Raw genomic sequence first — 27,652 nt, 5'->3', positions numbered from 1 at the left:
ACATCTTAAAGTTACTGCTGGTTCACTCAAGATTTACTTCAATTGCAAATGTTTATTTCAGCACTTTCCTACAAAATGTAAACATTCAGACTGAACATATATTTAGCATCTTCCAAATTTGTACATAGCATATAAACATTTCACTGTACATTTTACTGCACCTATAGGATTTTTGCTCTTTACACATGCAATCATCTAGAATATGTTCCTCCATTTTTCTATTTTGCTTCCCAAGTGAACAGATTATGGAGAATAAAGCTTCTATTAAAAGAGAGTTCCAAAGCAAGAGGATGGACTGCTTAATAGCTCAGAATTGCAATATTTGAAGTACTGTATCCTAACAAACTTCCAGAGGACCTTTGTGACTGACAGCTATTATCTGCAGCAAATATCCACTTTCCAATATCTGAGAGTCAAAATCTCCATACATCTAATTTAGACTCCAGAAATAGTCTAAGATCTAGTATACAAAGAAGAAACATTTAAATAAAAAAAAAGATTTTGGAAGTATTTTTGTTGCTGTTTATTTTTCTCCCTTACCTCACCTTTACTCTTTAAAAATGTAAGTCAGCGTTCTGTTAAGAGACGTGAAAGGCTACATGCCTAGTCCTACCCAGTGGTGTGTGTAGTAAACTATGTAAGGTTCCCCCACTCACCTCTGCCACCACACTTCAACCTGACCTCCCAATCCCTGGCTAGATACTCTGGCCTCTCTGAGAAGAGACTGCCAGTCATGTTAGGTAGTATGGCTTGTTTGCACAAATGCCCACTGAGTTTATGCCCTGAGCCAGATTTGAACATTTACGTTAATCTACTGTGTTTTCCTGAAACTCAGTTTGGGTTGATTTTTTACTATTACTGTAGGTAAATTGAAAGTCTGAAGAAACCAAAAGGCCTTTAGTAAGTAGTGCTGTAGCTCAGTAAATGAATGCTAATCCATACATAAAGCCTGTTGTGTTGAGGACCAGTTTTTGTTTGACGTTGCCATTGTCCAGCTGTAACTTTTGGATCTATTGGAGAAATATTGTTGAATAGTCTAGTCTAGACAGATCAGTGCTTAGCCAGTTTCATAATGCCCTCTGCATTCCATTGCAATTCTAATTCCATCAGACAATTAGAGCCATATGCTTAGAAAAATACAACCTAAACTAAACTAGAGATAATGGTCAATTAGAGGTCCAAGTTTCACAAACTTCTGTAACAAGTTTATACTATTTTAAAGAAAAGGAAGTTTGAGCTTTAAGTTCAGGAATTGTCCATCTATTTTTTCTATCCAGTTCTTGTGATTAGTGTGCGGTTTTAAAAAGTCTCCAGAATACATTCCCACATTCTTGTAAATATCTTCATTAGGACCTTCAAGAAAGAAAGTAACATTTTAACTTGATGTAGTTAATTTGGAGTCTTTAAGGAATAGGTCTACATTATTTTGATGACCAATACTACTGGAAACAGAAAGATCACATACAATACAAGGTGACTGAATTACTCAGTAAGGTGGTACAGAAAAATATGAAGTCCTTGGCACAAAACAGGTAAGATTCTATGAATATTCCTGAGCTGAAGCTACAGATTTTACAGTCCAAATCCCCAGATTGGCCACTAACTTTAATACCTCCATTGGATAGGGCATCTGTGGGGAATGTGTAATCTCTGGATCTAAACAGCAGGAACCCTTATTTGAACTAAAGGGCCAGGCCCATTAGTTAGAGGCAATAGCAGACTCAAAAGTCTGGTCTGGCCACTAGAGCAGGACAGTTATCTATTGCAGTAACTTGAATAGCTGCTTTGATCCAGTTGACTAAGAAGATAGCCTATTTGTATGATTATACAGGACTCCTAAAGCATTAGAAAGCCACATAGTTCTTAACTGAGAAAGTATTTCTGATATACCATCTCACCAAGATTTCATGTTATATGGCTACTTAATAATATGTAGGCAAATAAAGTCAGATGCCTACCGTTTACAACAACAGAAGATAGACACAGGACTCTCCTCTTCTAATCTGTATCGGCCTGAGTTTGGTAGGTCTTTACACTGTGATATAAAGTCATGGAGTTCCGTCTCTGGAAAGCCATTTTGCTGGTAATGCTGAAGATTAGTAATTCTTAGTTACAATACAAAGCTGAATTGTTGTGTGTATAGTCTTGCTAAGATTTAAATCCTTTCCCTCAACACTAACCACACAATTGTGTAAAAACTGGATTTAGAAGACTGGTCTACTGCACTTCAGAGCGTCACTGTACAGAAATATTCTGATAGATTTTTATCATTTCACTTTTAAAGTTTGGGATAGGCAGATTGCTTTTGTCAAAACTAGGGCAAAGTGGGAAGATAATCTCATTAATATTTTAGTCACTCTTCCTTAAGTTAGTTTCCGGAAATCTTTGATCACTAACATTTCAGGAGAGAGTTAGTTATAAATTTATGTTCTAAGTTCATGTACATTACTTCATCTACTTCAGTGCTTTGGAATACATTGTAAAGTCTGGATGCACACTGACTAACCCATTTACTTGTTCCCTAGCCAGAGAGATCAACTAGCAATACTGCAGCTGCTGAAAATTAGGGTTTTCAGTAGAAATGTTTCTGTAAATTTTTATTCATATTTCAACTTTAATTACCTGATAGGTACATGTATGGCAAAAGTACTGAATTCTATGGGTTTTGTATTATCAAAATATGCAGTTGAACATGCAAACCATTCTTGCATTTTTCTTCTGAACCAGAAAATAAAAGTCCATGCCTACCTTAATTGTTTCATATGTATCTGTGATCAGTGCAATGAAAAGACTTAGCACCATATAGATGAACAGGCTGATGAAGGAGTAGAGGTAAAGCCGACTAAATAACCAAACCAAGTAACTTTTCTGCTGCATTTTTGCAAATGTGGCAAACATGTCATCTCCATTTATAAGTGAGAAAAGGCATTCTGAAACCATGTTCAGAGAACGGAACTAGAAGAGAAGGGGAAACCAAAAACAAAACATTTAGTACCATCCAGTTACTGTTTGCTGCAATCTTGGTTTTAAAATAAAGTGAAAAGCTGTTGAATATTGCTGCTCAGCTGTCCTAGACTCTTTACAAGCAGCATGAGATACTGTAACCCAAATAAATTCCTCCTTGTGTAGAGACCTGCAGAGCAAAAGGTGGCTACAGGCAGGTCCTGGCATAGCAGGGTGAGAATGCAGGATATATCATTGCAAACTGATATGACAATATGCACTGGTAGACTATATCCAGGCAATAGATGGTTAGTTGTCTTCAACACAGAGTCAGATTGGTTCAGCTGTGAACTAACAGCAAGACTAGATATGTGACTTTTGCGCCTTAGTTCTTATCCCTTTAAGAAAAAAATCTGAAAATAGAAGTTAGTCTTGTGCAAGACCAAGTTATTTCTCAAAACATTGCATAGAAAGCTCCAGCATGTGATTAAGAATCAATCTGGCCATACTTCTGACTCAGGACTCTCAAAATGGTGGAGAGGAAAGTCTGATCAAGTCAACATTGTACTTTGTCAGCCTTCAAAACTATGATAGATAAGGCTTTAGATTCTTTAAAAGACTTTCATATTAGAGAAAACCTTGAAATTGTGAAGCTTAACAGTAGCTCTCATAATTTAGACACTTATTTGGAATGAATTCTATTCATTCAGTTTAAGTGGCTTTCAAACTTTTTGTATTGGTGATCCCTTTCATACAGATAGCCTCCGAGTGTGACCTCCCCCCTTATAAATTAAATATGGGGGGGGGGGGTTAAATGTAATGGTTGCTTGTGTTGTCAGGCCCTGAGCTGCCAGCTTGCAACCCCTATGTAACCACCTTGCAACTCCAAGGGATGACAACCCCCCATTTGAGAATGCCTGATTTAATTCATTCAGTTTAAAAAACTCAAATATTACATTACCTTAACATGATATGGCCCTAGTACAATCCAACCACAGAAACAATAGCCCAGATAGATCATAGCAGCACAACAGCAGAATCTAATGACATTGGGCAATGCTGACCGTAGTGTCAGAATAAGCAGCTGCAGAAACCAATATTAACAATTAGAATCCAGCCAAATATTTGTTACAGTTGTGTGGTAACAACAAGCAAAATAAATACCAACAGCATGGAGATCCCAGGAGATCCTTACATTATACTTCTGAAAGAAACCTAGGTATCGAATAACTCCAAGCCACACAAGCATGGTTGAGGTTCCTAGGAGGATACTACAGACATCATAACTTGTCAGACTCTATATAAAAACAAAAACAAAAAAAACAGGAAAGAACAAAAAAAAAGTTAAAACCATACAGTTGATGAGAAATCGCCTTTTTGTGCTAGCCTATGATTTGGTCATTGCTACAACAATCTGTCAAGAAACATTTTATTTTCCTTGAAAACTTCCATCTCCCATTCCAATACTGACCAAAACCAATTCTGTTGAATGGGCAAAATCCTACTAAATTTTATAGATTCAGGCAAGAAATGAGGAAAAACATTTAAATAAATTTAGTGCATCTCTCACATGTGTGACTAATATATAAAGTCTAGCCATCATGTCCAAGAAGTGTATTTTCCTGCCCAAACAAAAAACATCTTTATGTAAGAGGAAGAATCAGGTCTAGCCAACAAGTAGGTTAGACAAGTTACCAAGAAGAAAGATAGCTTCTAAAAACTGAAGTAAGGATCATAGAACTAGATTAATAATTTTGCTTGTGTTCCTCTGGTTTTCCATTCTGTCAATATCTACATGCATTGGCCTACTTTCATCCAACTTAATACATTCACTATCCTGTTTTTAACTGCAGTTCTACTTTGAAAGGAAACTGTGCAAAAATATGTTTAAGGTTCAGATCTGAGTAAGAACACAACAGCTCACTTAGTGACAAAGTTTTCATTTTTTTTATTCCTGTTAGACCTGCAGAACCAATATAGGAAACAGTTGGTTAGACTCCATTCCTTCTTGTGTTATACATCAGCTGCTTCATTTGTTAAGCTGCACTCAGCTACATTTATGCAAACTTGCTAAAGACAAGGGTTGCACAAAGTGTAATTTGGGTGGCAGAACTTTCAGACAGTGTACAACAAGGAAGAGATGTTTATTCAGATTCCAGCTTAAATTTGCAAGACTTGCAATGAGATGCCTCTGCTTTACTTGTGAATTGATTACATATGATATGGAGGTTTAGAAAGAAGATGAACCCCACAATCCCAGTTTTTAACCAAGCCATTTCCTAAGAAAATGGCAAGATGTCATCCAATGTGCTATCAGATATACTCCTTCTTGCTCTCATATTTGGATTTCCCCAGACAATAAACCAATTATTCATTTTTGCATTTACTTCTTACCTTCCTTTTATTTCTAAGAATTGAGCTTATAGCTCCTATAATTGGTAGTTGGGTACTTCACAAGGATAATTAAAAAAAAAAAAAAAAGTAATTGGCACCACCAACTGGATTTTCAGAATTATTCTTTGGTCACTGTAGAGCAGGGGTAGGCAACCTATGGCACGTGTACCAAAGGCAGCACGCAAGCTGATCTTCAGTGGCACTCACTGCCTGGCTCTGCATTTTAATTTAATTTTAAATGAAGTTTCTTAAACATTTTAAAAACCTTATTTACTTTACATACAACAGTTTAGTTATATATTATAGACTTATAGAAAGAGGCCTTCTAAAAACGTTAAAATGTATTACTGGCACGTGAAACCTTAAATTAGAGTGAATAAATGAAGACTTGGCACACCACTTCTGAAAGGTTGCTGACCCCTGCTGTAGACTAAAGCTTACAGGCATGCTGCAAAGCTAATCTGCTGGAGTTTTGAGGACAAGTAGCATTAGGTTAATGTTAGGGTATTTCAGGATGGAATATTTTTGCAGTTCTTGGTTGAATCTTATTGGACATGGGTTACAAATCACTGTGCATTGTTGTATGACTGTTTCATAGAATATCAGGGTTGGAAGGGACCTCAGGAGATCTAGTCCAATCCCCTGCTCAAAGCAGGGCCAATCCTCAATTTTTGCCCCAGATCCCTAAATGGCCCCTGAAGGATTGAACTGACAACCCTGGGTTTAACAAGCCAATTCTTAAACCACTGAGCTATCCCTCTCCAATTTAAGAAATTGAGCACCTAAACCCTGGGATAGGCACTTCTATAAGTGCAAAAAATATTAAAAAATAAATATCAACTTTGGCTGGTCCACTAAGATAGAACCTCACCCACCTTGTCTCTAACTTCCGTTAGAATTATTTGTAATATGGAAGCAAGTAATTTCAGATACAAATAGAAATACCAAAAGCTTAAGTGATAGCACCAGAACTGGTTAGAGAAGATATCTAGGTAGCAGAGATTCCACACATCTAATTCTGAATGTGGGTAGCTGCAAATCTATTTTGTCGTGTACTGTAGCGGAGACGTTCGGAACTCTTGCAGGCTGAAGCCTGCTTAGTTACTGGAGACTGGAGTTGCAGTGAAGAACCTCTTTCCTTAAGACAGTTGTGGGTACTGTACAATGGTGCACAGAAAGTGTCTCTCTCTCTCCCGAAAAGCCAGATATATCAAAATACAGCTGGCACTACATGGGAGGAGGAAAACGGAAACCAGACAGTGAATATAAAATTTTAATTTTTCCAGAGTAAAATTTCTTGAGTGAAGAGAATAGGCAGATGGGTGTCAAAGGATATTCAGGGTTCTAAAGTCTAATGGCCAGTCACTGCTCACCTGAAGTGAAATGCCTAACAAAGAAAGTTTATTTTGGGCTCTGCTAGTTGGAAACCTCTAAGGGGGTATTGTTTGGCTATACTGAAGTAGTCAGACTGGGATGGAATTTCAAAAACAAAAACAAACAGTTTTGCTTTTACCTAGTAGGTGAACATCTTACCTTTGCTTGTATTTCCATTTTTAGTGTTGAGCCAACAATAGTTAAGACATCACTAACAATAATCAGGATGTACCACCCATTGACAAATTCCATTTGATCAGTGAAAGATACTTCTTTCTTATAATGATGTAGGAAAAAACGTACAAATTCCTAGAGGAAAAAAAGAAACAGCTACAATCAAACTAAGTTTAAAAGGCTCATAAGCATTCCTGAGGACAAGTTATACCCACCCTTTGGAGCCGAAATCCTTTAACCACTGATCGTGTGCAGAGGATCAATGAGGCTAAACAAGTCAATATGACAAAGGCATCAAAGATCATCATGTAATGAGTATTCTTTTGTACTGCAAAAAAAAACCAAGAACAAAAAAAAACCCCAAACATGTTTATAATAGTGCACAAACACAAATTGTGTTTAAGAGTATCCATTTAACTCAAGTCTGAATCACTACGTATATCCAGTTTGGATTAAGATAAGCTTTAATGGGTGAAACTGTAAATCAGAGATGTATGAGTATGAAGTTGATGAGTGTCTCAGTACGACAGATCAACACTCACCAAGTTGTAGGCCTAAACATACCAGTATATTGCACTTATGCTAAAGGTAAGCCATCTGGCAAGTTATTTCAATATTAACGTGTCTCCTGCCTCTTAGATTCAAGAGGAAACAGCTTTCAGCTTTGTTTATAATATATTTAGTTCTTTACTGGCATTCTTGAGCAAGTTGTACAGACAGCACGTTTTACTGACCTTGTCAGTGCTTGAAGGCATGAGAGAGTCATGTGAATACTATTTGAGTCTTGGAGCAAATACATAGTTGCTAACATGATAGAATTATATTTTTCTGTTGTGCATTTGCATTAGATTTGAACAGATATAAAAGACAGCTGCATAGACAGTCATGCATTACACTGACTGAAAATATTAACAGTATTAAACTGATTAGTGCTTCTCATTTAGAAATCCTATAGCCACTCCAAGGTTTCCCTAGATCACAAGCCAACATGATTTTACAGTATCTTCTTGAAAATGAGTAGTTGCCTTAAAATAACCCCGTGTTATAATATTAGAGGAGTCTCCAGTGTCCCATGAGAGCACGAGATACTGTTCCTCATTTTACAGTGACAGGAATAGAAGTCTTCAAAAAAAAATAAATAAATAAATAAATAAATAAATAAATAAATAAATAAATAAATAAATAAATAAATAATAGACATTCAGTGGCAGAGTCAGGAACTGATCCCAGATCTTCTCAGTTCCAGTCCAGTGTCTTAACCACTGAACCATCCTTCCTCTCCCAGAGCAATTCAGGTAACTGTTACACAGCTGCATAGACAGTCAAGACCCAAGTAGAGTAACTGATGTTCAATACAACTTATACTAAGTCACCAATGTTGCTTTTAATAAAGAGCATATATTAAGAATGAGAGACATAAATTAAGACATTTAAACAGGCGAAGGTTTGCACCAGGGCTATATGTTAAAGGGTTAAAATGTTTTATCCTAGAGTTTTCATATAAAGCTAACATATTTGAAGCCAGATAACCATCAGAAAGAAAAGGATTAAAGTTCCAGTACTAAAAACAGGATGCTTGCTTTAGACAACCCCATCTGCCACAAAAGGCATCCTAGTAATTACATTTATGTTTAAAGTGGTTTTTAAGAGACCAAAGGCTCTACAATTTATTATTAATCCAAGTAGGTTTTGAAACAAGCAAGCTATCAATCTAAAATAGGGTAAAGTGCTATCTGACCTCAAGATGGTGCCTGCTGCACCATTCCACAAAGATACATATTGACCTTTTGGATATACAAAAATCTCTGCCATATATGTAGCAATGTGCTCACGTTTGAGCAATTTTTGCAACTTAATTCAAATGGATTTAAAAAAAAATTATGTTTGGAGGTGTTTTTTTTGGTTGTACTTGTTTTATATTTCACCACTGATTTGAGATTAAGTTACAAAAGAATCCCCTGGATTGACCTGTAAAAATAATGTTATTGTGATGCATATTTTAACAAAGCAACACACCCTAATATGGATTATCACACAAATCTGATATAAAGCACCTTCTTTTAGCACTGCTTAAGTGATCCATTCCACTCCTTAAGTGACCTGGGCTAGCATGCCATCTAGTAAACAGTTGGTGAAAGGCAGCTAATGGGGCTAATTGAAGCAGGGAAAAACTTTTTAACAAAAAGGTTTCACAAAACAGAAGTGTTTCATTGCCCTCTCCACTCCCCCTTTTCCACTGAATGCAATAGATTGAGGGCCAGGATGGGTTTCTTTCCAACCAACCAAATTTTCTCCTCCATTCTCAGGTGTTTCCTTTTGCAACTGACTTTTTTTTTTTTTTGGGGGGGGGGGGGGGGAAAGGGAAGAAGAGCAGAAAAAGAGTCCAAACCTTTCAAAAGTTAAAGTGGAAAAGTAAAAACCTGGATCTCATTCATCCTATTAGTGGAAAAACGAGCAGGGGAGAAATAAAATGAAATTTGAGAAAAAAGCCATTTATAGAAAGTGTCTGGTTTAAAGAATGATCAGAAATAGCCTAAGTGTCAAAGTGTTTTGACCAGCTCGAATATCTACTAATCTTAAATTGGTTTGAAACAGTCATTAAGTTCCACATGTGGTGCGGGCTGTACAAGACAATCCCTGCCCCAACTAGTTTATAATGCAAGTAAGCACTTAAGATATTTGTTAAATACCATTGGTATGAACAGTATTGTGCATCACAACTTGATTTCAATTAAATCAAATCCTTGGTATGGCCAGTTACACATGCTAACACTTAGTTATATTTGTAACCACTCCACATTAATACAGGTGAGGAAACTTACTGGATACAGCCTTTAATGTTAGAATAAAAGAATTACTTAAGAACCAGCTTTATTTTTCACTGCTATCTTTCAGCTTTGGCAGACTTACAGTGCTAGCCTTTTTGTACTAAAAAGAGTCCCTAAGAACATTCTAACTCAGTATGGCCAATGGTACATCTAGCCCAGTATCTTATCTTACCTTCCAACAGTGGCCAATGCCAGATGGGTCTGAGGGAATGAACAGAACAGGGCAATTGTAAAGTGATCTATCCTGTCTTATAGTCCAAACATCTGGCAGTCAGCAGTTTAAGAAAACCCAGAGCATGGGACTGCATCCTTGACCATCCTGGCTAATAGCCATTCATGGACTTCTCCTCCCTGAACTTATCAAATTCATTTTTGAACCCCATTATAATTTTAGCTCTCAACATCCTGTGGCAACAAGTTCCACAGGCTGACTGTGTGTTGTGTGAAGAAGTACTTCCTATTGTTTGTTTTAACCCTACTGCCTATTAATTTCACTGGGTGACCCTTGGGTCTTGTGTTATGCAAAGGGATAAACACTTTCTCCACACCATTCAGGATCTTATAGACCATCCTTATTCATCTCTTTTCTAAACTGAACAGGCCCAGTCTTTTTAATCTCTCCTCAGATGAAAGCTGTTCACGACCCTTAATCATTTTTGTTGTCATTCTCTGTACCTTTTCCCATTTCTAATGTATCTTTTTTGAGATGGGGCATCTAGAATTGCATGCAGTGTTCAAAGTGTGGGCAAAGCATAGATTTATATAGTGGCATTGTGATTTTGTTCTTATCTTATAAATCCCTTTCCCAAGGTTTCCTAACATTCTTAGCTTTATTGACCAGCACTGCATGTTGTAGATAGTGGTATGAAGACACATGCTCAATGACTCCAAGATGTTTCTTGAGTGGTAAAAGTTAAGTTAGACCCCATTTATGTATATTTGGGATTATGTTTTCCAATATGCATTACTTTGTATGTAGGCAGATGAAATTCAATGTTGCATTTTGCTGCACAGAGATTTTGAGAGATTCCTTTGTAACCCTTTGGAGTAAGCTTTGGACTTAATGATCTTGAGTAATTTTGTATTGTCTGCAAACTTTGCCACCTCATTGTTTATAGGTGATCTGGAAAAACGGGTAAGCATGTTGAACAGCACTCATCCCAGTATAGATCCTGGGGGGCACCACTATTTACCTATTTCCATTCTCAAAACTGACCATTTGTTCTTATCTCTTGTTTCCAGTCTTAACCAGTTGCTGATCCATGAGAGGTCCTTTCCTGTTATCCCAGGACTCCTTACTTTAATTAAGGAGCCTTTGGGGAGGGTCCTTGTCAATGGCTCTCTCAAAAGTCCAAGTACCCTATATGTAGCGCATCACCCTTGTCCACATTTGTTGATCCCTCAAAGAATTCTAATAAATTGGGGAGGCATGATTTCCCTTTGCAAAAAAGCAGTGTTGACACTTCCCCAGCAAATCAGAATTAGCAGACACAGATGAACATATTCTGTACTATCGTTTCAACCAGCTGTCCTGGTACTGAAGTTAGGCTTACCGGCCCGTAATATTCAGGACCAACTCTAGAACCTTTTTTTTTGTTAAAAAAAAAAAAAAAAAAGGACATCACATTATCTATCCTCCAGTCATCTGGTACAAATTTGGATTTAAATGATAGGTTACAGACCAGAGTTAGTAATTCTGCAATGTCATATCCGAGTTCCTTCAGAACTCTTGGGTGAATACCATCTGGTCCTGGTGACCAGGGCATTCCCTGGAGGGGGGAAAGGGGCTGTAGGGCCCAGGCAACCACCCCTCCAGTCCAGGCCCCACCCCCATTCCACCCCTTTCCGGCTTCTGCCCTCTCCCCCGAGCGATGCCAGAGCCGCTAACCCCCTAGACTGCCCTGGACCCTGCGTCCTGAAGCATGGGGCAGTTGCCCCAGTCCATCCTATGGATGGGACAGCTCTTCTGGGGACTTACTGTTTAGTTTATCAACTTTTTTCCAAAACCTCTTCTAATGAGAACTTAATCTGGGACAGTTCCTTGAATTTGTCACCTAAAATGACCAGCTCAGGTGAGGGAATCTCCCCCGCATCCTCTGCACTGAAAACCAAAGCAAAGAATTAATTTGGCTTCTCCACAATGTCCTTGGCTTCCTTGAGTGCTCCTTTAGCACCTCAAATCATCATCAAGTAGAACAATTATATGTTTGTGTTCTCAAAATTTCAGGTGAAAGTTCAAATGTTAGAGTTATGAGCAGAAAACTTTTTTATAAAACCTAAATTTGAGACCAACTCTGTGGACAACACCCCTTTACATAATTCCTCATATTAGTTGGCAAGATGAAAATGAGAGAGAGAGAGAGAGATGGAACAACCCCATCCAGAGTGGATGAATTCTGTATTAACATGACAAGAGTTTAAGTCATCCATAAATGTTTAAGTATTTTAAACTTAGTTGTTACTTACTCAATCCAGAAACATGCCAGTCTTTACATTCCCTGATGGCAATATCATTGTCCAGACTTATTTTAATTCTTCCACTATGTGCTTTGTTATCAAACACTATCTGTGTGAAGAACGGTGAGATTTTGTATAAAGTTACAGGTACTTACATAAAGCTTAGAAATGTTATATTATATATATTTCATAACAATGACCCAAATATTCTTAGGAGGAAAATTAGGATGCTTAGAAATTTCAAACTAAGAATCTTCAAATTTATGTATGTAAATACGTAACATAGGTAAAGTCTGATTGATTAGTTATTTGCTATAATTACTCAGTTCTATTTGTTGGAATATAAATAGAGTCAATAATTGAAGTTACAATCCCATTCTAGTCCGAACTGCACATAACCATTGTTAGAAGGGTCTCTTTAGAGAGAAGAGAAAGTTGTTTTTTTAAAAATATATTTGTAGTGTGCTCAAAGGCGGAGGTTTAATTTCTTATACTTGCTGTCTGGTAGCATTTAGGCTCTCCTGTTAAACCATTAACTATCAACAAAGGTTGGCAAAATGTCTTGTGGCTCCCAAAACACCAACCTTGAACTATTTATAGGTTACTGTAAGCGATAGCAGCCCCTTCTACCCACTCTCAAGAATAACTGAGCCCTGGTACCCAATCATGTTTAAATATAAATATATGGTATGTATAATACACCCCCTATGAAGATAGCAAAATATGCAACAATTATTACTATGGTGAATACAAAATACATTTGAAGTATCCACTTACTGTCAAAGTAAAGTCATAACAGTCTGGGAGTTCATGGTGACGAACTGTCTGGAGATTGATTGCTTTCAGTTTAAAGGTAAGCTGTACTGTTACAAGTCTGGAAGGCAATTTTGAATTAGCTTTTCATAGTACTAGAATCTCTCTCTCTCTCTCTCTCTCTCTCTCTCTCTCTCTCTCACACACACACACACACACACACACGCGCGCGCGATATTGCACCTCACCTATGGAAGTCCAGAGTGAAATTGAACTGCTTTTCCAGTGTTCTGTTTTCCAAGGGCATCATTGGCTCAACATAGAAACATTCTGCCATGAACAAAGAGGCGCAAAACCACCAGATGGATTTACTGTCAGTTTAATTTGTTTTAAATCACCAACCTCCCGCCAGTGGGCATAAGAGCTTTTGACTAAAGAAGTCAAAATAGCTCTCTCTCAAATGGATCAGTCATTTTAGAGCGAGATCAGTTTGCAAGAGTATTGACTTTCTTGCACCCCAACTCAATGCATTCTTGACTTAAGACACACTTAAAGAATTAACGTTAGTTATTTACTTCCTTACCTCACAGGGATATTGTGATAGTAAATGCATTAATAAATGCAAGAGGCTTCATAATATGGTGATGGATGCCATAGAAAAGCCTATAAATCAGTCAAAATACCAATAGCATTGGCTAAAGCTAGTGCTACTTTCCTCAACATAAGGGCATTAGCATCACAAGTAATTTTTAAAAATAGTTACAAAGACTCACATTTCACAAATGTGTGGTTACAATAAAAAGTTTAGACAGACTACATGATCACAAAATCCAGAACAGATTATGCTGGAAGAGAAACATTTGTAGATTCCATGCAGTTTAACACAACTATAAAATACTGATTAGGTTTGGGGAAAATTGAAAACAAAAGTTTACTGAGTATAAATAAAGAGTTCAGACAAGATATAAGGTAGGTGTGTCACCAGTTTCAATGTTGGGGTCGATATCAAAGGTGTCATTTCCAGGACAGATGCTGCCTCTCTTGTAGAACTGTTGACAGATTGCCATAGCTGTTTGATCTGCTCCTCTCCTCTCATAAGCATGATTTCCAACAGATATGTGGCGCAGCTGTAAGTACTAAGTCAAAACAATGAGATCAAACTGAATTCGAGATCATGCCTAGGCTGCTACATCTGAAAAAGCTAGTCAATATTCATTTGAATGTATACTATAACCATCTCATTGTTTAAAGGGTCACCCAAATCATTCAGAGGGCTACACCACACTCCTGAGCTGGACTTGTCCACTAACTTCAAGAGAGTTTTGCCTGGGCAAAAAGTTCAGGATTAGATCCTAAACAAGCAGCATTTTCTATTCAAGTTCTCTCTTTCCAAGTCCCTAGGATGAGGCTAATTCATTATTTTTAAAGCACTTGGAAATTCTTGGATTAGAGTCATTAGACATGAAAAGTATATGATAAACCTTTGAGGCTCTTGCCTCTGAAGTCCTAACACTGGGGCATGAAGATTACTAGGACATAAGTACCAGCTTTTTCCAAATAGTCATTGAAAGCCTTCATCTGTCAATCTGATTCAGGATTGGTTTTATCCCAGGCATATGGCAACATTGTAGTTGGTTGCTTAGTCAAAATGTACATAAAAATAAGCTATTTGGTTTGACAGTAGTATTTCATTTGATCCTGGACAGACAGTGGACATCACGTGATGTGATGATGCTATAAAAAGCAACCACACTAGCACATTCTGGCCATAGACCTAGCATACCTGACTCTGGGAGGTTTACTCAACATACAGGACCCTGGGATGCCCTAGAGCGGACAGAGCAGTACTTATACCATGCTTCTCCCTGCTTCCAGCCTAGGAAGGTGTGGCTGGGGTTTTTCTATAGTCCTGCCAATCCTCTGCTGCCACTTTGGCTACTTGGCAGTTCAAATTTATATTGGGGCTCCAGCCCACCATACAGCAGGTCAGGTTGTTCCCTCTTCACACACACTTTCTCCAGGTCTGTTTCCTGCAACTCTAGGAAAATACTTTTTCCTAAACCCTTTTGCTCTGACTAAAGTTTTTCAATCTATGACCTTTATGTATATACCCTCACACCCTCCTCCGCCCCCATGAGGTAGGATGGGGGAACAGAGGCAAACAGAGGCTTAATTACTTGTCTAGGTCACACAGGAAGTCTGTGGCAGAGCAGAGAGTTGAACTTGTCTCCCAAGTCCTACGCTAGCACCCCAACTTTTCTAGTCAGGCAGCACCTGACAAGTTGTCCTCTTGAATCTTAAAATTGCAATCTTGTAAGATATTGAAGAAATAGGATTGTATCCCTCAAACAATTGCCCAGAAGTTTGGAATGAGAGAATTGCTGTTCTTTGGCAGCTAAGGGCTAGATTCACAAAAGGACTTAGGCACCTAAAATCTCAGAATCAGGCCTCACTGGGATTCAGAGACTCCCCGTTCAGCTGCTGTTGAGCCCTTTAGGTGCCTAAAGTTACAAGGCATCTAAAAATTTGCAGTAAAGGTTCTCTCTGCACCTACATTTCTCTCTGTGCTCACACACTGCAGCCCCTTGCAAGACTTCTGGATGTGCAAGCCCCAGAGCAATGCATAAACCAGGAAACACAGGCCATCCTCCAAATTCATCTGTGGGGCTCAATCCAGAAAGTGCCTTCAAAGCTCACCTACCAGATTGGACCCCTATAGATTAACTTACACTAGATGACCTCCCTTATAACTTTTAGCCTAGTGGCTCAAGTACTCACTTGCAATTTGGGAGACCCCCAAATTCCCTTTCACTTGAGTGGGAGAAGGGATTTGAACAGGGATCTGCTACCTCTCAGATGAGTGCCTTAATCACTGGGCTACAGTTTATAGGATATTCTGATGTAGAGCTCCCTCAGTCTCTCCTGTTGAAGCTGTATTAGTTTGGATCAGTGGTCACCAACCAGTCGATCGCAATCGACTGGTTGATCGTGGAGCCTCTGGCAGTCGATCTCAGTCACTGAGACGGAGACCATCAGAGACTCCACAATTGACTGGCCAATTGTGATAGGGTTGCGAACCCTCCTGCAGCTAAACGGAGTTCGGCCACTAACAGTCGGGTAGCACAGTGGGGCTAAGGCACATAGGTGGGTGCCAACTCTGTGGGTGCTGCGGGGCTGGAGCACCCACGGAGAAAATTTAGTGGGCGCTCGGCCCCTATCAGCAGCCAAGCTCCCCCTACCCCCACCTCCTCCCCCCCTTCCCAAGCACGCTGCATTCCCACTACTCCCCCTCCCTCCCAGTGCTTCCCACCCATCACCGACCAGCTGTTCGGCAGCGCTTAGGACTTTCTGGGAGGGAAGGGGAGGAGCGGAGATGCTGCGCACTTGCGGGTGGAGGTGGAAAAAAGGCGGGGCGGGACAGGGCAGGGAAAAGGCAGGACTGGGACTTTGGGGAAGGGGGAGGGCACTGCAGGGGGGTGGGGTTGAGCACCCACAGGGCAGAGGGGAAGTCAGCGCCTATGTTAAGGCGGGCTCCCTACCTGCCCTATCCCCACACCGCTCCTGGAAGCGGCTGCCATGTCCAGCAGCGGCTCCGGGAGGGGGGAGGAGGAGGAGGAAGAAGAGGGGCAGGTGGCTCCATGCAGTGCCCCCATATGCAGGCACCACCCCTGCAGCTCCTGTTCCTGGCCAATGGGAGCTGTGGGGGCAGTGCCTGCAGACAGGGGCAGCGTGCAAAGCCATCTGCCCCACCCTCCCCCCAGGAGCCACTGCCAGACATAGCGATTGCTTCCAGGAGCGGTGTGGGCCCAGGGCAGTCAGGGAGCCTGTTGGAGCCCCACTGCACCGCCACCTGAGATAAGCAGTGTCCAGCGGGAGCCCATACACCAAAACCCTCCTGCACCTCAATCCCCAGCCCTGAGCCCCCCTGCACCCAAACTCCCTCTGAGAGCCTGCACCCTCTCCTACACCCCAGCCCCCCCTGCACCCCAACCCCCTGCCCCAGGCTCAGCCCGGAGCTCCTCCCACACTCTGAACCCCTTGGCCCCAGCTCAGAGCCTGCACCCCCTCCCACAACCCAACCCCCTGTCCCAGCCTGGTGAAAATGAGTGAGGGTGGGGGAAAGCAAGTGGTGGGGGGGGGAAGGGGGAAGATGGTATGAGCAGAGTGGGGGGGATTGGATGTGTGTGTTTACAGTTATTTCTGCCTTTTCTTTGGAGGTGGATCTTGGGTTGCACTTAGTTAAAAAAAATGATCTTTTGCTTAACAAAAGGTTGGAGACCAGTGGTTTGGATACATAATGACAATCGTTGGTGGGAGGAGAAGGAAGGAAGGAAGGAGAGAGAATAATTGTTGTGCAGCCTGGTGGTCAGTGCACTCACCTAAGGAGTGGGAGACCTGGAGTTAATTCCCCTGCTCCAGTGACCTTTTAAAATTAGTTTATCCAGCATGGAAAAGCCCCACATCAGAATATGCATAGTTCAGTAGTTAGAGCAGTCACCTGAGGTGGAATCCCTGCTCAAATCCTCTTCCCCCACCCTTCAGGTGGAGTGGGGGCTTGAACTACAGGTCTCCCACATCTCAGGTGAGTGCCCTAATCACTGGGCTAAAAGTTGAGGCAGCTGGTCCTGTTCCTTCTCCTCTACCAGCCCACAGCCAAAACAGTATAGGCACTTAACACCAAGAGATGGTTTGCAGCTGAAAACCCCAAGCAAATGGAGGCATCTCCCTGCAGCCCAGATTTTGGCACCTATTGCCAAGAGAGGGGCAGAGCTCAGCACAAGCCTATCAGCTTGGCACCTCCCATTGGCTATTTTAGGCCAGGAGCCTCCTGACACACCAGCTTTTTGTGAATCCCATTCCGAGACACCCATCATCCTCCATTCATGGCATAGCGATCCTAGGTGCCTAACCCAGGCTTTATGAATCAGTGATTTTCTAAAAATAAGAGATGGTGTGGTGGTGCTCTGCATGACCATGCTTAAATTTCTTTGTGACTAACCCCAAGTGTGTACACAGAAAAACCTTGCACTGGGTAATCCTGATCCACCTCCTGTCACTACCATGTGTTCTATACTTTTAACCATAAGTCTCTAAAACATCAAGCTGACTATCAGAAAGCTTTAATATTTGTTTAAATTGAAAAGCCTGATCATGTTTGTTCATCCAGCATAGGAACTGGATTATGTCTTGTTCGTTAGACCTACAGAAATGATTGGCTCCAGGTTAGTTACAGATACTATATCACAGAGTGATTAGTATTGGAGTGAAATATTTATGTAGTAATAAGTAAGAACTGGAAGACCAGGGCAAAAAAAGATAGTTACTGTAATATTTGCTCTTGCACAGCATGGTCAAATATAAATTAAATCCATAATACTGAAACTTCAGAGTAGACAGACACTGGGACCAATACCCTATTTTCTCTTCTCCCCCTCCCCCACATCCCTTTTGAGATGGTGAGGGACCCAGCCCGAGAGTGTTTTACAGGCACAATTTTTCACCTTTAAAATGAATTGCAGGTGCAATTTAGAGTATTTGTATTGATATATGCCCATTTAGCACCACCAAAATGAGGTAGAGAGACAGGTACACATGTCTGGGCCCATAATTCACTTCTTGGTGCCAAAACGCAAGCACATTGAATGTGATAAAGGGGAACCTCCCCTTTGAAAGGTGACATTTCTGACTAGTTATCCCAAAGGGCAACCGTGCCAGAACCTGTTTAGTGACAAGCATTCCTTGTAGCATTTAAATGTGATTAAAAAAAGCACTATAGTCAAACAAATTATTGACTCTGTTAGGGAATCGATAGGTCTATTTGCTTAGTATTTGGAAAACAAGTGGAGGCTCTCAGCCAGTAAGAAATAGAGACAGAGAGTTACCTCCAGTGATTGGAGAACATAGCCACTCTTCCCCAGCCCACTACTCCATTTATTATAAAGATGGCTTTTCCTCTAGTCTCCACAGGGCATTTGAATTTGAATCCCCATCATAGAATCAGATCATCAGGGTTGGAAGGGACCTCAGGAGGTCATCTAGTCCGACCCCCTGCTCAAACCAGGGTTAATCCCCAAATAAATCATCCCAACCAGGGCTATGTCAAGCCTGACCTTAAAAACGTCTAAGGAAGGAGATTCCACCACCTCCCTAGGTAACACATTCCAGTGTTTTGCCACTCTCCTAGTGAAAAAGTTTTTCCTAATATCCAACCTAAACCTCCCCCACTGCAACTTGAGACCATTACTCCTCGTTCTGTCATCTGCTACCACTGAGAATGGTCTAGATCCATCCTCTTTGGAACCCACTTTCAGGTAGTTGAAAGCAGCTATCAAATCCCCCCTCATTCTTCTCTTCCGCAGACTAAACAATCCCAGTTCCCTCAGCCTCTCCTCACAAGTCATGTCTTCCAATCCCCTAATCATTTTTGTTGCCTTCTGCTGGATGTTTTCCAATTTTTCCACATCTTTTGTAGTGGGGGGCCCAGAACTGGACACAGTACTCCAGATGAGGTCTCATCAATGTCGAATAGAGGGGAACAATCACGTCCCTCCATCTGCTGGCAATGCCCTTACTAATACATCCCAAAATGCCACTGGCCTTCTTGGAAATAAGGGCACGCTGATGACTCATATCCAGCTTCTCATCCACTGTAACCCCTAGGTCCTTTTCTGCAGAACTGCTGCTGAGCCATTCGGTCCCTAGTCTGTAGCGGTGCATGGGATTCTTCAGTCCCAAGTACAGGACTCTGCACTTGTCCTTGTTGAAGCTCAGATTTCTTTTGGCCCAATCCTCTAATTTGTCTAGGGCCCTCTATATCCTATCCCCACCCTCCAGCATATCTACCTCTCCTCCCAGTTTAGTGTCTCTGCAGACTTGCTGAGGGTGCAATCCACACCATCCTCCAGATCATTAATGAAGATATTGAACAAAACTGGCCTGAGGACCAACCCTTGGGGCACTCCACTTGATACCAGCTGCCAACTAGACATGGAGCCATTGATCACTACCCATTGAGCCCGACAATCTATCCAACTTTCTATCCACCTTATAATCCATTCATCCAGCCATACTACTTTAACTTGCTGGCAAGAATACCGGGGGAGACAGTATTTGCTAAAGTCAAGGAACACATCCACTGCTTTCCCCTCATCCACAGAGGGAGTTCTTGTCATAGAAAGCAATTAGATTAGTCAGGCATGACTTGCCCATGATGAATCCATGCCGACTGTTCCTCTCCTCTAAATGCTTCAGAATTGATTCCTTGAGGACCTGCTCCATGATTTTTCCAGGAACTGAGGTGAGGCTGACTGGCCTGTAGTTCCCCGGATCCTCCTCCTTCCCCTTTTTAAAGATGGGCACTACATTAGCCTTTTTCCAGTTGTCCAGGACCGCCCCCTATCGCCATGAGTTTTCAAAGGTAATGGCCAATGGCTCTGCAATCACATCCGCCAACTCCTTTAGCATTCTCGGATGCAGTGCATCTGGCCTTATGGACTTGTGCTTGTCCAGCTTTTCTAAATAGCCCCGAATCACTTCTTTCTCCACAGAGGGCTGGTCACCTCCTCCCCATGCTGTGCTGCCCAGCGCAGCAGTCTGGGAGCTGACCTTGTTCATGAAGACAGAAGCAAAACAAAAAAACAAAAAACAAAAAAAAAAGCACCGAGTACATTAGCTTTTTCCACATCCTCTCTCACTAGGTTGCCTCCCTCATTCAGTAAGGGGCCCACACTTTCCTGGACTTTCTTCTTGTTGCTAAAATACCTGAAGAAACTCTTCTTGTTACTCTTAAGATCTCTTGCTAGCTGCAACTCCAGGTGTTATTTGGCCTTCCTGATTTCACTCCTGCATGCCCGGGCAATATTTTTATACTCTTCCTGATCATTTGTCCAATCTTCCACTTCTTGTAAGCTTCTTTTTTGTGTTTACGATCAGCAAGGATTTCACTGTTAAGCCAAGCTGGTCGCCTGCCATATTTACTGTTCTTTCTACACATATCAGGATGGTTTGTCCCTATAACCTCAATAAGGGTTCTTTAAAATACAGCCAGCTCTCCTGGACTCCTTTCCCTCCTCATGTTATTCTCCCAGGGGATCCTGCCCATCAGTTCCCTGAGGGAGTCAAAGTCTGCTTTTCTGAAGTCCAGGGTCCATATTATGCTGCTCTCATCCTTTGTTCATCCCGGAAAATTTTGAGACCTGCTACCAAAACTCAGATTCTCTCCTACATATATCCCCATATTGTTTGCTTTGTAAACGGCTGGATAAGACTCCCCAAAGAATGAGCCAACATTCATTCAGATGGGGTGCAGTTGAGTGACAAACTCCCTTCCCCCAGACTGAGTTTACCACTTCCCATAGTATTCATACACCGCCCAGCAAGCCAGAGACTAGTTATGAAATTCAACTATGGCCTCCTCTGCAATACTGAGGAGGTCTCCTTCATACCCATTTTAAATTCAACATCAGCATGAAATCATTCCCTAACCTGAAGAAAGTCAGTTGTGAGAGAGACCAGGTCATCTTAACACTGCCTATAGACTAATGGATTTAGTTGAATTTACAACTAAGGACAGTAGTATTACTGTATGGTACATAATCTACCATACAATTCTAAAGTGGCACACTCCAGTTATGACTCTACATTTGTAGACTATCAGTACTAGCTGCACTAGGTAACTGACCAATCCTATATCATTGTTCATAAAGAGTGCAAGATTTGGCAATAATGCAGAGTCATGACAGACTATTTAAAAAAGAAATCTACTACTATTTGACTTTGTAAAATTACTAGACACTTAACTGTGGAGTCATTAACATAACTTAAGAGTACAAGTCTCTGTTCACTGACACTCAGCCCTCTTAAATTTAGAAGAGATCAACATTCTCTTCTCTGGAAGAGTGCGGGAAAGGGAGAATTGGGAGAAGTTTGGAAATGGGAAATTCTTCCCATGTTTCGCTCAATTTCTTTCTAAAGAGACCAGTTTTATTTCAGTCTCAACTCTTTTTCTTCGACACCAGCTTTAGATATTTTGGCAGTTTTGTGAGATTACTTGATGTAAGTTGCATTTTACAGGTTGTTTCCTATGCTTTTTATGTACTAGACATATTGCAATAGAAACTTTTACCTGGTTTATTGCAAAGAAGATCTGGTCATAGACATCTGTTTGTGTGTATACAGCATAGGTATCATCCATTCTCTCTGTATATCCTTTCAAGAAGAGGTGCTTGAATGCCACAGTGTTCTCCTCCTTGAAGGCAACGACCATTTGATTGCTTAATCCAAAAACTACTAACTGGGAAAAAAAGAAAAAAAAAAAAACCACAACACCACCACACATTTGCGGTTGCAAAGGAAAATTGGCTTTTAAAGGCTTAGAGAGTACAACTATCCTCCCTCTTCTGCACAGAAACCTCCTCTGGGCAGTTATGGCTGGATTAGACTGTTACTAGAAATGGAGCTCACACTGCCAGCTGTTTTTTTTGGGGGGGGGGGGGGAGGGAGGAGAGGGGACATGTTGGAAATTCAAATTCCTCTCTAAAGAATACGTAGCCTAGAAGATCATTCCTTCAGCATAGGTACAATTGCCTCCTCTGTTTGGAAAAAAAGAGTCATTTCCCAGCCAGAGGCAGGTCTAACAGCCTTTTTTTTTTTAAAAAGGAAAAATATAAAAAATAAAAATAAAGCGACATCCCATCTCCTATCCAAGCTACAAATGACTCACTACACATGTTATGATAGTCATAGTCTGAGGTTATTTTGAAAAGCAAGAAATACCAGAGTGACAGCTCAGAAACAGCTACAAGGTATAACCAGATTGAGCTTTCAAGCGAGGGAAAGAAAAAAAAAAAAAAAGAGTTACTCTGGGAGGACACAGAAAAGGAAATGTAGTTGTCTAACCTCTTGCACTCAGATAAAAGTTGCATTAGCACAGCATTTTGCAGTTACACAAAGCAGTTTTTAAAGAGACATTAGAAGTGAATTAACTGTTCATTAAAAGATTTTGATTGGATAGCACAAGATCCTGTTAAGTATTAGAAATTAGACAAAGGTTTCTAACCATCAGAGGAGTGAAGTTCTGGAACGGCCTTCCAAGGGAAGCAGTGGGGGCAAAAGACACATCTGGCTTCAAAGACTAAGCTTGATAAGTTTATGGAAGGGATATGATATGATGGGCTAGCCTAATTTTGGCAATTAATTGATCTTCAACTATTAGCGGTAGATATGCCCAATGGCCTGTGATGGGATGTTAGATGCGGGTGGGGGGATCCGAGTTACTACAGAGAATTCTTTCCTGGGTGTCTGGCAGGTGAGTCTTGCCCACATGCTCAGTGTTTAGCTTATTGCCATATTTGGGGTCGGGAAGGAATTTTCCCCCAGGGCAGATTGGCAGAGGCCCTGGGGGTTTTTCGCCTCTCTCTGCAGCATGGGGGAGAGTCACTTGCTGGAGGATTCTCTGCACCTCAAAGTCCTTAAACCACGATTTGAGGACTTCAGTAGCTCAGACGTAGGTTAGAGGTTTGTTACAGGAGTGGGAGGGCGAGAGTCTGTGACCTGCGTTGTGCAGGAGATCAGACTAGACAATCATAATGGTCCCTTTTGACCTTAAAGTCTACGATTATCCTGCGGAGGAAGACACACTTGTAGAAGAGTTTTATATAGGCTTAACAGGAGCCCAGAATTCCCTTTAGTGGTTTTACTGCCAATTAATAAAGAGACAAGACACTTCCAGGAAATGAAACAGACAGTCACTGGGCTAAAGGAGGGTTTTGCAGCCCTGTTGTTCCCTGGAAGTGAAATTTCTACATGAGGAGAACTAGATTACCAGTAATTCTGGCATTTAAGAGTCCATCTTCTCAATACACAGTATCACCCTAAGACTACACATGTAAAAAACACACTAGTGAGAAGACTATAAAGATTTCAAGTTATTAATGTATGGCCATGTTTCCCCTGGAAACAGTTTACTTCCAATTTAGGTCCTCCCCTTCCCAATTTCTAGCTACTACAAGAGGAAGACAATCCATGTAACGCATAGCAGTAAAAGTAATGTTAAAAATTATATATAAAGTAGAGCATATATGCACATAGAGCCCACCAGGTTTTCATCAAGGAAACTATGATTCCTGGAATTCACTCTTGCAGCCTGAGAGACCATTGTCCTCCACACTCATGCTTTCACAGCAGAAAGTCACTAGGTTCTGCACTCCATAAGCAGAAATTGTGGAAAATCTTTGAAGACTAAGATAGGAGAAAAATTAGCACATAAGCTTTCTCCCCAACAAGAGGAAAGAGAGGCAGATAATGACATTTTAATTTTTTTTTAATAATATTTTAATGACATCAAAGGTTTGGTCTAGCAAACTAAACTTTAAAGTTGGAAAAGATTTAGAGAGTACTTAAAATTCTACTCTGACATACCTAAATGTGTTTAAACAAAAAAAACCCAGGTTTGCATATCTTATTCAAAACTCATAGTGAGCATACCATGCAACCTCTACCATATTTCCAAGGCTTCCAAAGTTGCTTATTAAGAGAAGCCTGAGTTGGTACTGTTAGCTTGTGTCACAGCATGTAGAACATTGATCAGTTGCCTTCCTCCTACCTTGTATCACTGGAGTGAAAAGAAAGCCCCAGCTCCCGAAGTAACTCACCTGGATAGTAACCATCACTATTTTTAGAAGCTGAATCCCAAGTTTCCAAGGTTTTCTGCCCCGGGCCCAAAATTTCTCACATGGGTTCATGAAAAAAAATTTAAGTTTCCTTCTAAGCTGGTCTTCCAAAAGCAGCTCTTGTGAAACAGATGGGTGTTGTTTGTAGCTGTAAAGATCATCATCATCATGGGAGCTGCAGCTGCTTACAACCACATCAGCATTTTCCATTTCTGGAATGGAAAGTCAATTGGAAAAATATACAGGTATAAGTACAGTAAACAGCAGATCACTTTTGTTACACATAATGAACACTCAAGATTTTAGTCTACCAATTAAAAATAGGTTCAAGATATTTGCACAATGTAGCATGCAAATAGCAAAACATATATTGTATGTATTATTTAGAACTACAGCAATATCTAGGCTCAATTAACAAAGTTTTGAGAAGCCATTGAATTTGGAGATTAAATATCAGGACCATGATTTACAAGTGACATTTTTGTCCCTTTGGATTACTGAACTGATTGCCAAAAAGCAATATTCTTTGCCCACCAAAACCACAAATATGAGATAAGTTTTAGAAACAGAGGGAAATAAATCAGAAGGACATTTGTAGTATGTCAACATCAGCTTTTAAGGTTACTTGTTGTCTACCCCTACATCTCCAAGCCTGCTGTCTAAAAAGCAGAACCAGGCCAAAAGCAAGAACTAATTCTTTCACATTTAAATGACCTATAGCATTTTCAAGTGTCAATTTTCCTTGATACAATACAGATAACTTAGAGGCAACAACTGCTATGGACTTAAATGAGAATGATTCATAGGCAGAGGGAGCAGGACTAGCTAGTCAGTACTAAAATGCCCAGAGACACAAGAAGCAATTAGAGTTAAAACTCTGACATAACTTTGGATCTTTTTGTATAGGGTTAACTCAACTTCAGTTTCTTTTTAATGAAATATTATGAAAAGAAAAAAAAAAAAAGTCAGACACAGTATTTAAATAGTAACAACTTTTTCATTCTTTGTACTTGAAAACTTTTAAGAGCAAAGTCCATAGTCTGATCTTCTGCAATGATCTATGCCAAGTATTTTTATCCCAAGTCACCAACAAGGTAGTCTTACAAGAGATGACTGAAAGTGCCAACACACTGAAAAGCATTTACAGGCTAAAAAAAAAAAGTTACAGACATGAAACATCGTAAGGAAAGTAACAATTAGGAAATATTGTAGGGTTTTAGGCACAGTTTCAACAGCACCAACACTATTACCACAGGAACAGCTTTACATAGCGAGAACCTTTCCTTAAAGCAAAAACAAACAAAACCAAACCCCGCATGTTAAATCCTATCTATTTGCAGATAATTTTAAGGACTCACTCACTTATAAGGAGGGTCTTTAGTATCCATGTTTAAAATAGGTAAACATTTAAAGTTAACAACTCATGTTTTCCAAAGCGTTGCAGCCTGGCTCTCTAAAGAGGCTATAAAATGCCATGGATACGTGAAGGGAGGAACTTGTTCCCCAATCTCCGCATCCTAAAGGTAGCTTCACAGAGCCTTTCACTGCAGATTTCAGAGTAGCAGCCGTGTTAGTCTGTATTCGCAAAAAGAAAAGGAGGACTTGTGGCACCTTAGAGACTAACACATTTATTAGAGCATAAGCTTTCGTGAGCTACAGCTCACTTCATCGGATGCATCCGATGAAGTGAGCTGTAGCTCACGAAAGCTTATGCTCTAATAAATGTGTTAGTCTCTAAGGTGCCACAAGTCCTCCTTTTCTTTTCACTGCAGAGTTTCCCCCCAAGCTTCTGGGATGAGAGATGCCAAAGGGGGACTGCGCACAAACTGACCTTTTGGAGGATAACGATAGAAAAACTGCATTTCGCAGTCTGCTCCTAGGCCCTTCTCCTCCATGACCGCTTAGCTATTTCCCCACGGCAGGAACTGCTATATTTACTTATTTAACAGTAGCCCTGACACATCACTGACATAACCTGCCCCTCAGCAAACTACTCAGGGCGATCTTGTTAGCATCGCGGCAAAGCGCAAGGGCCACCTGATGCCAATAGCCCGTGCGCGCCCACCCACGTACCTACAGCAGCCAGCTGGGAAGGTGCAAATTGCTCTGATGAGAAGGCGTCAGTTGGGAGTTGGTTTCACGGCCGCATACGCGCCTCTCCTGGCCTGTGGCCGAGGGGGACAAGCGAAGCGAGGAAGCGCTGGCGTCTGACGGCAGCGGGGCCCAGAACCTCATCTCAGGGACTAACTGATAGAGCAGCCGCACGGGACTGCCACTCGGCTCCCCCGGCAGCCTCCTCCCCCTGGCAGACCGGTGCGAGCCCTCCCCGCTTCGCTCTTTCCCCTCTCTTCATCGGCATCATCCCCCAGCCACCAAACAATAGTCCCCAAAACGACCGTGTGATGAGCCGAGCCACAGGTCAAGTTGCCGCAGCATTTACAATCATCCCCCTTGCCTGTCACTTTAGAAGAGGAGGAGCCTGTTTTAATCCTTCTTTCTCTTCTCGCTGTGGTCCGAAACCGCTATGCAGCCATCGCTTGGGTAGCACACGAGGACGCTGTGTTGACATAAAAAGAAAAGGAGGACTTGTGGCACCTTAGAGACTAACACATTTATTAGAGCATAAGCTTTCGTGAGCTACACTTCATCGGATGCATTTGAAGTGAGCTGTAGCTCACGAAAGCTTATGCTCAAATAAATGTGTTAGTCTCTAAGGTGCCACAAGTCCTCCTTTTCTTTTTTCTATTGATGTAGCTGTTGCTCAAATAAATTTGTTAGTCTCTAAGGTGCCACAAGTCCTCCTTTTCTTTTTGCGAATACAGACTGACACGGCTGCTACTCTGAAACCTGTGTTGACATAAAAATCATACATTGAAAACAAATCTATTTCCGTGCTTGCGTTGCCAATAGCATCTAGGAAGTCAACACGGAAAAATCTAAATAAACACCTGTTTTACTTGTCATTATTATGCTGTTTACTTTTTGCATGTCGTTCAGCTTGGACACTCAGAATCAGTGAAGTCATTGTCATTTTTATCATTCGTTTCCCTTTCAGATTCT

At 40.9% G+C, this 27,652-nt stretch overlaps 1 protein-coding gene across 6 annotated transcripts; it reads right to left on the bottom strand.

Annotated features, from left to right (window-relative positions):
- Nucleotides 1-32: 32 nt before the first annotated feature.
- On the bottom strand, nucleotides 33-27,116 carry MCOLN3 (mucolipin TRP cation channel 3). 6 transcript variants are annotated; one of them, XM_043520297.1, is made up of 14 exons: nucleotides 26,670-27,116; nucleotides 24,575-24,804; nucleotides 22,048-22,215; nucleotides 13,906-14,059; nucleotides 13,172-13,253; nucleotides 12,948-13,044; nucleotides 12,180-12,279; nucleotides 7,101-7,213; nucleotides 6,871-7,020; nucleotides 4,112-4,240; nucleotides 3,905-4,027; nucleotides 2,749-2,955; nucleotides 1,959-2,089; nucleotides 33-1,353 (listed from the first exon to the last, which is right to left on the bottom strand). In XM_043520297.1, the coding sequence occupies exons 2-14, from the start codon at nucleotides 24,800-24,802 to the stop codon at nucleotides 1,347-1,349; spliced, it is 1,689 nt and encodes a 562-aa protein (XP_043376232.1). In that variant the 5' UTR covers nucleotides 24,803-24,804; nucleotides 26,670-27,116; the 3' UTR covers nucleotides 33-1,346. The 6 variants fall into 6 exon arrangements, with proteins under 6 accessions (XP_043376232.1, XP_038270655.1, XP_038270653.1 ...); XM_038414727.2 differs by having other exon boundaries at nucleotides 26,666-27,115; XM_038414725.1 differs by lacking the exon at nucleotides 26,670-27,116 and adding an exon at nucleotides 26,424-26,608 and having other exon boundaries at nucleotides 4,139-4,240.
- Between the last annotated feature and the right edge of the window lie 536 nt (nucleotides 27,117-27,652).

This window comes from Dermochelys coriacea, chromosome 8 (assembly GCF_009764565.3).
Source record: "Dermochelys coriacea isolate rDerCor1 chromosome 8, rDerCor1.pri.v4, whole genome shotgun sequence".
NCBI classification, from domain to species: Eukaryota; Metazoa; Chordata; order Testudines; family Dermochelyidae; genus Dermochelys; species Dermochelys coriacea.
The sequence above is the reverse complement of the archived record's forward strand: the minus strand, read 5'-3'. Positions and strand labels throughout refer to the sequence as shown.

Coding starts and splice junctions, on each gene's coding strand:
- MCOLN3 (XM_038414724.2), bottom strand. CDS start 26,487: ATGGAGGAGAAGGGCCTAGGAGCAGACTGCGAAATGCAGTTTTTCTAT. Junction 7,214..12,179: donor CTGGCATGTTTCTGGATTGA/GTAAGTAACAAC, acceptor TTTTTTTTGCAG/TACAAAAGAATACTCATTAC. Junction 7,021..7,100: donor AAGGATTTCGGCTCCAAAGG/GTGGGTATAACT, acceptor TTTTTCCTCTAG/GAATTTGTACGTTTTTTCCT.